General features: G+C 53.5%; 1 protein-coding gene across 2 annotated transcripts; it reads left to right on the top strand.

Annotated features, from left to right (window-relative positions):
• The first annotated feature begins 24 nt into the window (after positions 1 to 24).
• On the top strand, positions 25 to 8,477 carry TRAFD1 (TRAF-type zinc finger domain containing 1). Of its 2 annotated transcripts, none has more exons than XM_064392317.1 (11): positions 25 to 305; positions 2,022 to 2,157; positions 2,229 to 2,282; positions 3,463 to 3,689; positions 4,798 to 5,063; positions 5,438 to 5,511; positions 5,682 to 5,891; positions 6,742 to 6,865; positions 7,073 to 7,370; positions 7,768 to 7,840; positions 7,957 to 8,477. In XM_064392317.1, exons 1-11 carry the CDS (start codon positions 256 to 258, stop codon positions 7,996 to 7,998), a joined length of 1,554 nt encoding a protein of 517 aa, XP_064248387.1. In that variant the 5' UTR covers positions 25 to 255; the 3' UTR covers positions 7,999 to 8,477. The 2 variants fall into 2 exon arrangements, with proteins under 2 accessions (XP_064248387.1, XP_064248386.1); XM_064392316.1 differs by having other exon boundaries at positions 3,463 to 3,712; positions 4,800 to 5,063.
• Positions 8,478 to 8,896: the final 419 nt, after the last annotated feature.

Below are 8,896 nucleotides of genomic sequence, written 5' to 3'. Positions count from 1 at the left end.
GCGGTAGAGATCGGCACCGACCCGACCCGACCCGACCCGACTTGGGCCGGGCCACCGGAGATCGGTACCGGAGATTGGCAGCCGACACCGGCACCCTCAGCAGGCCGGCAGACCCGACCGATCCCCGCAGGGCCGCGCTTTCGCTTTCGCCGGTCCCGCCCCCGGTCGCTCGCAGCGCTCTCCCCGCCGGGCGGAGGCGGCAGCGGCCGGGCCCGGTGCCCGGGGCTGTGAGGGGAGCGGGCGCCGCGCGGAACCATGGCCATCGCCGCCGTGCCCGCCGCCGAGTCCCGGCTCTGCGGAAACTGGTAAGGCCGGGGTCCGTGAGGGCTCGGGTCCGTGAGGGGCAGCCCCGGTGAGAGTCAGCCCGGGGCCGGGGTCCGTGAGGGTCGGACTCGGTGAGGGCCGGGGTCCGTGAGGGGCAGGGGTCTGTTAGGGCCGGGGTCCCTGAGGGACGGGGTCCGTGAAGAGCAGCCCCGGTGAGGGCCAGCCCCGGGCCGGGGTCCGTGAGGGGCAGGGGTCTGTTAGAGCCGGGGTCCCTGAGGGACGGGGTCCGTGAAGAGCAGCCCCGGTGAGGGCCAGCCCCGGGCCGGGGTCCGTGAGGGGCAGCCCCGGTGAGGGACGGGGGTCCGTGAGGGGCAGCCCCGGTGAGGGCCAGCCCCGGGCCGGGGTCCGTGAGGGGCAGGGGTCTGTTAGAGCCGAGGTCCGTGAGGGTCAGCCCCGGGCCGGGGTCCGTGAGGGTCGGACTCGGTGAGGGCCGGGCCGTGCCGAGCCAACCCCGCCGGTACATCGGGGCACAGCTCTGGGAAGGCGGTGAAATACCGGAGACGACCGTAGGGCCTTTCCGTGCGCGCTGGGGCGTCGCATTTCCCTTCTGAGTTAGAGGGAACTGAATAGAAACCGAAACGTTCGGATGGAAATCCAGGCTCGCTTTTCAGTGGGACCCGCACAAAATACACGATTCCAAGTTTTTCTCCAGGAGTTCCGTGGCTCGGGAGCAGAAATACGAAGATAGGATCAGTAGGCAGTGTTGTTGTGGAAGTTTTTCTTTGATTACAGCTGTCTGCAGAGCCCAGGGGCTGATAAGGAGTCACCTCACAAATTTCGTCTCAAATTCAAGCAGCTAAAGAAATTAACTTTTTCTGTAGCTGTTTTTCCCCAAGAGACATCAAAATCCAGACAATTTCTTGCAACATCAGCCTGGTTTGTTTGGTCTGTGCAGTTCGGTTGCTGCTGTTGGACTTTGTTGCTTTGCCAGGCTTTTGGGTGCCTGGGATCTGGCAGGGGAGAGGACAGCTGTGGGTTTAGCAAACAAAAGGTTATAAAATTAATGTAGGTGTTTTCAAGGTGGATTTCTTGGAAAGGGCATGATCCGTGTAGAAATGATGTTTGAGGCAGGAGTAAGGACTGAGCTCCAGGTACCTCAGTTCCTTCCGGTCTTCTTGTGTTTGAGGAAATGAGCTGAACTGGGGAATTTTGGGGTAAAATGAGGTGAGTTGGGGAATTTTGGGGAATTTGGTGTTGTTACTGCTGGGGCTCTGAGCAGCCTGCTCTGTGGAGGGTGTCCCTGTGAGCTTTAAGGTCCTTTCCAGCCCAAACCATTCCACGGTTCCATGATCCTGGAACAGGATCTGTCAGGTGTAAAAAAAACACTGTTTGACTGCTTTCCAAAGCAGTGTTTGACTTCTCAGAGCCAAGTTGTTTTCAGGAAGAAATTTTATCTTCTCAGACTAATTTATGAACTTGATCCCTGGCGATAACTTGTTTGTGCTGCAAGATTTGCCTTTCACATAAGGAAATAAATCCACCTGGATTTTATCTGAAGGCACTGTGACTTTTGCATGTTAAATACATTAATATCCACCTGTGCTGGAACCTTGAGGCCTGGCTGGGTCTTTCTCTACTGACTTTAAACCATTAATTAATTGAAATCTTTCTTAGCATTTTATCTTTTTGTTGTGAACAACTGCTTGGATTTGTTGCCCGTGTGTTTCTGCTCAGTAACCTCAGCGACTTTCTCCCAGCAAAAAGGATATTCCTGCAGTCAATTTCATCATCCATGAAATCCACTGTAGAAGAAATATTGAAATATGCCCCTACTGCAGCGACTCCATCCCAAAGTCTGAGATGAAGAACCACATTGAGTCTGAGCACGTGCAGGTGAGACACATCTCTGCTCTGAAGCTGCTCATCTCTGTGCAAATCCATCTCACGAGGTCTCTTTGCTGTAGGTCACCTGCAAGTGTAGGATGAAGATGGAAAGCAGCCTCCTGAAGGATCATGAGGTTGGTGGATTTTATGTTATTGAACCCTTGGGGGATGCTCTGGTGTTTCACTGATTCCAGAGTTTTTCTGCCAGCCAGCACCTGGATTCTTTTATTGAGTGATGCTTCCTGAACTCTCACCCTCTGGAAGAAGGGATTGGAAACTGCCCTGAAGTCCTGGAGCCACTCAGGGCTTCGTATCAAAGGGGTATCTGTGATAATTGGTGATTTTTTTTTGTCCTTGCCAGTTGAAAAATAGCTATTTAAAGTATGATTGACTTGACTTTTTCATTCCTTTTCTGTTTCATGTTTCTGCTGGAGCCATTATGTGACTTTTAATAACTCAATCTGTCCAAACAGACTTTAAAAATAGCCTGTAAAATAAACTAAAATAGGCCAGAGTGGGATTTTCTGAGTTCCGAATCCCGTTGGCTGCTGTCACAGACAATCTTGTTATAAATGTCATCCCTTCCCTTCCTGTGGGCTCCTTTAGAGACAGCTCTGGAGCTGCCACCTCAGCCTGCTGATTGCTGAGGGAAAAAGGATTTTCTCTGGAAATCTGTCTAAATCCTGGGAGTAGCTAATCCTGCCTGTGTGTGCGTGGTGCTTTTGGATTATAGAGCAAATGATGATGTTTTATTAGTGCAGGTTGTTCATTAGTGCAGCATCTGCAAATATCACACATTTTATCTATTTTAACCCCTTCTGGAGGGGGTTCAGTGAGGGTAAAGAACATGTCCAAGCAGTTCTTGTGTAAGTCTGTTCCCTAAAAACCAGTGTGGATTTTAGCTGGGCTCATGGAATGCAACTGGATTTTGGGTTGTACCTGAAACACCAAAGAGTCTGGACAATCTGCCCACCTTGGTGGAACACAGACCTGTCCAACATCTTCTCCTGTGCCTCTCCAGGGTCCTTTAGCACATCAAACCACAGCAAACATAGGTACAAACACTGTTGTGGTGGGATTTATCCTGAAATTTGAGGGGAGGGAGAAAGGAAAATCCAGAAAGCTCCACGTGACCCTGGCAGACTTAAAATCATGTCCTGAGCATCTTTGTACCTCCAGCACATCATTTTTGCATTCCCACATCGTAGCTTACTCCAGGTTGTTCCTTTGGACGTGGCTGAGGACACAGCAGAGCTCCAGAGCTGAGAAGACTCCGTGTTCCCATGGGAAGAGTAACCCCGTGTGTTTCCCCAGGCGTCCTCGTGCCCCCTGCGCCCCGTGCTGTGCCAGTTCTGTGACATCCAGCTGGCCTTCAACAAGCTGCAGGAGCACGAGCTCTACTGCGGGGCCAGGACCGAGCCCTGCGGGCGCTGCGGCCGCCACGTGCTGCTGCGGGAGCTGCAGGAGCACCCCCGGGTCTGCGGCGCTCGGGAGAGGGCGGCCGAGGGCAGCGGCACCGCGCCGGGCAGCGGGGGTGGAGCCGCGGGGAGCCCGCGGGGAGCAGGTACCGGGAGGGGCTGGGGAGAGCCGGAGCGGGGAAGGGGATGTACAGGGGCTGTGGGACTGAACGGCAGGGACAGGACCCCCTAAGGGACACGACTGCAGGGACAGGACCCCGTAAGGGACACAACGGCAGGGACAGAACCCCCTAAGGGACACAACGGCAGGGACAGAACCCCCTAAGGGACAGAACCCCCTAAGGGACACGAGTGCAGGGACAGAACCCCCTAAGGGACACAACTGCAGGGACAGGACCCCGTAAGGGACACAACTGCAGGGACAGGACCCCTAAAGACAAAACTCCCAAAGACAAAATCTTAAAACACAGAAACTTAGGGACAGAACCCCTAAAGATAGAATCTTAAGGGACAGAAATCCTAAGGACAGAACCCCTAAAGATAGAATCTTAAGGGCCAGAACCTCAGGGGCAAAACCCCTAAAGACAGAATCTTAAGGAACCAGAACCCCTAAGGACAGACTCTTAAGGGACAGAATCTTAAGGGATCAGAACCCCTAAAGACAAAACCCCTAAAGACAGAATCTTAAGGGCCAGAACCTCTAAAGACAGAACCTTAGGGATAGAACCCCTGAAGACAGAATCTCAAGGGACAGAACCCCTAAGGACAAGAACCTTAAGGGCATCCGCAGGAACAGCACAAAGAAAGCAAAAGTGACAAAAGGTGGATAAAGGAAGAATGGCTGCTCATTTGGTAGCTGGTCCAGGTGTGAGGTTTTGGGATTCCTTTCTGTGCAAATACAGGATAGTGCATGCTCCAGAGGCAGCAGGTGGGAATGTTTACCCATGGGATGAGGTGGAAGCCAGCAGTGCTGAGGTGCCTGGGATAAAAGCCCAGTTGCTTCATTATTTTTTTTTTGTCTCAAAGTACCTGGTTTAAAAATGAAACTGGAGTTGTTTGCTCCCTGTAATTTGGGCCATGGTTTTTCTCCATCCTCCTGGATTTGTTAGAGGTGCCCTTGGCTTTGAGATGCTGAACTCCAGGAGAAACCCTGGGGCTGAGTCTGATGTCCAGAGGGAGCTGCTGCTGGCAGGTTTGATGTTCTCCCAAATTTACAGTATTTGTCTTTTGAAGGGGTTGAGCTAGAGAGACCTGAAATCCTTCATTCCCAACTTCCTGAAGACTGGAATGATGACCTGGACTATGTGTTGGCTCTCAGCCTGCAAAGTGAGAATAATCCTCACCATAATACTGCAGCTGACATTCCCAGGGATTTCTGGGAATACGACTACACCAAAGAGCCTGGACAATCTGCCCATCCTGGTGGAGCAGACCTGTCCAACATCTTCTCCTGTGACTCTCCAGAGTCCTTTAGCACATCCAACCACAGCAACATAGGTACAAACACTGTTGTGGTGGGGTTTCTCTTAAAATTTGAGGGGAGGGGAAAGGGAAAATTTGGTTTGGAATGTTAAAGATTACCTAGGTATTTTAAAATGTGAAAATCAGTAATTTTGGGACTCCTAAAGCAAAGCAGCAAGTGAAAAAAAGAAAAGCTTATTAAATTAGTGGATCTCTGACCTTGGTGTGTGGTGGGAGCCCAGGTGGGGAACAAGGTTCTTATGGAAGTAAAAATGGTGGGAAGGAGGATCTGGGAGAACCTGGGCTGCAGCTTGTTCTGAGAGGAGAAATGGCACCACAGGGTTTGATGGTGCAGCAGGAGGTGTTTTCACCAGCCTCCACAGAGGATGTAACCCTTCCCTCTCTTGCAGACAAGGAGATGATCATGTTGCCCTGCGAGTTCTGTGAGGAGCTGTGTCCTGCTGAAGATCTCATCCTTCACCAGGTTTGAGAAACCCTTGTGTCTTGGGGTTTGCAGTGAACTGAGAAGGGTGTGGAACGGTGTGGGTGACATTGGGAGAACTCTGGCGTTTGGGTTTTTGCCAGGGAAGGTGGTTTTCAGTGCCCCCCTGGCTCATCAGGAAAGGTGATTTTTCCATGTTGTTTGTGTAACAGACAGGGTGTAACCCAGCAAGTGCCTTTGCCTCGTTCAGTAAGAGAAGTTCTTCTCCAAATCCATGGGAACACAGTGGTCTGCGAGCTGGGGGGTCCAACAGCCACAGGACTTCATCCCAGCCCCAGGCTGTCCAGGCAGAGGGAGACATCATGATTCCATGTGAATTCTGTGGCATCCAGCTGGAAGAGGAGATTCTCTTTCATCACCAGGTACTGGACAGGCTCTGGTGGGTCACATCCCATTGCTTGAGGATGGGGCTGGTCCCAGGGGCTCTTGTGGCACATTCCAGGAATTCAGGGAGCTGCCCCTGGCTCAGATCTTTCCACACAAAGCTCTGGGATCTGTGTGAAGGGTTGTGCTACACTGAGGCTCCTCCTGAAAAGTACTGCATTAATTTGAAATCTCTTGTAATGAAACTAAACAAAAGGGCCTGGAGTTGCACAATCAGAATGTTTGAATCACACAGAAAATGAAGTTTATGAAATGAACCCTGGATGAGTCAGCTGAGGGAAGAGAGGAGCACAAGGGTAAAACTGGGAGGGGAAGTGGAGAACAGACTCCAGCCTGGAGTGGTGGGCCCAGGGAAGAGTCCTGGAATCTGCTGCTGCTACAGACAAGATGGGAGAATGCTGAGCTCACCATTCTCTGTGTCCTGGTTCATCCACATTCCTAGTCCCAGCAAACTGCTGGAGCTGGGGTTGGGTTGATGTTCTGGGCCTCTCCTCTCCTGGGGGACAGCAAAATCTGTTCTGGGAATGAGATCTGATGAAACTTCAGAGCTTATCACAGAATCCCAGGATGGTTTGGGTTGGAAGGGAAGTTGAAGCCCATCCCATCCCATGGGCAGGGACACCTTCCAGTAACCCCAGGTGCTCCAAGCCCAACCTGACCGGGGGATGGAACTGGGTGAGCTTTAAGATCTCCAAACCATTCTGGGATTCCACAAGAACAATTCCCTACTCACCTTAACGTCCCCGAGTGCTGCTGCTCCGCAGTGTTTTCCCAGGAATTCTCACCTGAGCGAGCTTCACGTGACCAGCTCTGTGTGTTCTGCTGCAGCACCACTGTGACCTGCGCCCTGCCAGCCCCACGGGTGACAGTCCAGCTGAGGAGCTGCCAGCCCAGCCCCACGGGGACAGACAGCAATCACCAGAGCCAGCTCGGCGACGCGTGCGGCACCAAGGTGTGGGCAGGGCACAGCCTGAGCTCCCTGGGGAGATGCTGTTCCCCTGTTCTCTCTCAAAATCTTCATCCTGTGCTCTTGTCTGGGTTTAGGGAGGGAGGATTAAATCACTGGAACTGTGTCCTTGAGGATCCTGGGGTGGACACTGGGGTTGTTCTTGGTGCTGAAGTTACTGTTCCTGTTCAGCTCCCTGTCCTGTCCCTGCAGGAGGTGTTTCTCCTTGGCACGCAGAAGGCTCTGGGAAGCTGGGGCTGTGCCCTGCGGTGGGCACCAGGCTGAGGATGGAGGTGGCCAAGGCTGGGAATGCAGCGCTGTCCCCTCCAGGGAGGGCCGGTGATGCTCCGGCCGCGCGGGGCAAGCCCGGGAGGGGGAGTGGCAGCGAGGGGACACGGAAGGACAGAGGAGACTCTGCAGCTGGGACAGCACCCCGGGCACGACCTGCTCAGCACTTCCAGGCAGAAACCTTCACTTCCAGCTCCTGCAGAGCTTCTCCAGCCCAGCCAAGGTAATGCCTTTGCCTTCTGGTCCATTCCCCTTCTTATGGTGCAAATCTGGATCCCCTTGGCTTTGCCTGTGGCTGAAACGATTCACCCAGCTGAATTTGGCTGGTGCTTATCTGAGTTTCAAACAACAAATTTAGGTTTTTACCTCAAAGCAGAACAGACAGACCCACTGGTCACTGGGATAAAATGTAGGCTAAGGCCTCAATACCTGTCCATGGGCACACTCTGCTCTCACTGGGCTCTGAACAGGAGCTGCTTCTGCTGCTGAAATATCGGGGCCAGGGGCAGCGGAGACTCAGGGGCCTCTCCCTCGCCCTTCCCTGCCTCCCTGCTGTGCTGTCTGTGTGTGCCCAGCGCGGTGGCTGTGGCTCTGAAGCTGTCCCTGTCGCTGTCCCGCAGCTCGGGCGCCGCAGGAGGGAGGAGCCTGGCGCTGCCCGACGGGCGCAGCGGCCTCCGGCGCCGGAGCTCCAAGGTGAGGCTGCAGGGACAGCTCCTGATGGCTTTGCCAGGACAAGGAGCTGCTTTTTACAGCCCTCCCTTATGAAGTCATATTTGAAAACTGCATTTTTCTTTTCCCCCTCCCACAAGGCAAAAGCCCAGAGCCCAGCAGCCGCACAGCCGGAGGAGTGAGCCAGTGCCTGTGGAGAACGTGGAGCCCCGGGCCTGGCCCTGGGCTCTGCCAGACCCGTTGGTCCAAGCGCAAGCAAATTCTGACACTGAGCTTCAGTTTTTAGGCAGTGACCATTTTCTAAATCTCTATTTTTAATCTGTGAGAGCAAACTTCAGGTTTTTATGTCTCTGATCGCCTCAAGCACCACCCCCAAGGCATCAAGTTGAGTCTCACCTTGGGCCTCACCTGAGTTCTGTGTCCGTGTGGGCTCCTTGTGCCACCCTGGGATGGGATTTGTGCCACCCTGAGCTCTGGGTGCGTCCTGCCCTGGAATGCTCAGGGACAGCTGGTGACACCAAGAGGGAGCAGTCAGTGCTCCAGACCTGGCCCACGCAGAGCAGGCTTGAGGGTTGGGGCTCCAAGGCTTCTCAGTGCTGCATTTTCAAGTTTAAAGCTTTTTAAGTTTCTTGGAATAAACTTTCTCTGATGCTGTCCCAAACCGTTGTGCAGTGCCATCTGTCCCCCGGGTGACACGGGGCCACAGCCCCTGGCTGAGGATCCATTCCCTCTGTCATTCCCTGCCCTGGGTTCTGGTACTGTTGGAATCCCTGGGACTTTGGGAAGTGGAGCAGATCCTGGATAACGGCCCTGAGCATCAGCCTAATTAAGGAGGTGCAGCAGATGGCCCTGGCAGGGCTAATTAGCCACCCCTGGGGCAGGGTCATTACCCAGGCCTTGTCTCAGGTGCCAGCTCCATCCCACTGGAACAGCCAGAGCCCAACCAAGGCTGGAGGGAACTCCCTCCTAAAATGAAGACATTTTACAGGTGCTCCCACCAAATGTGTTTATTTAAACAAGAAAAGAAGAATAAAAGTATTTAAAAATGGGGGGACACTAAACCTCTGCTCTTCCCATTCC

The sequence above is a fragment of the Passer domesticus genome, chromosome 17 (genome assembly GCF_036417665.1).
Source record: "Passer domesticus isolate bPasDom1 chromosome 17, bPasDom1.hap1, whole genome shotgun sequence".
Lineage (NCBI taxonomy): Eukaryota > Metazoa > Chordata > Aves > Passeriformes > Passeridae > Passer > Passer domesticus.
The sequence above is the reverse complement of the archived record's forward strand: the minus strand, read 5'-3'. Positions and strand labels throughout refer to the sequence as shown.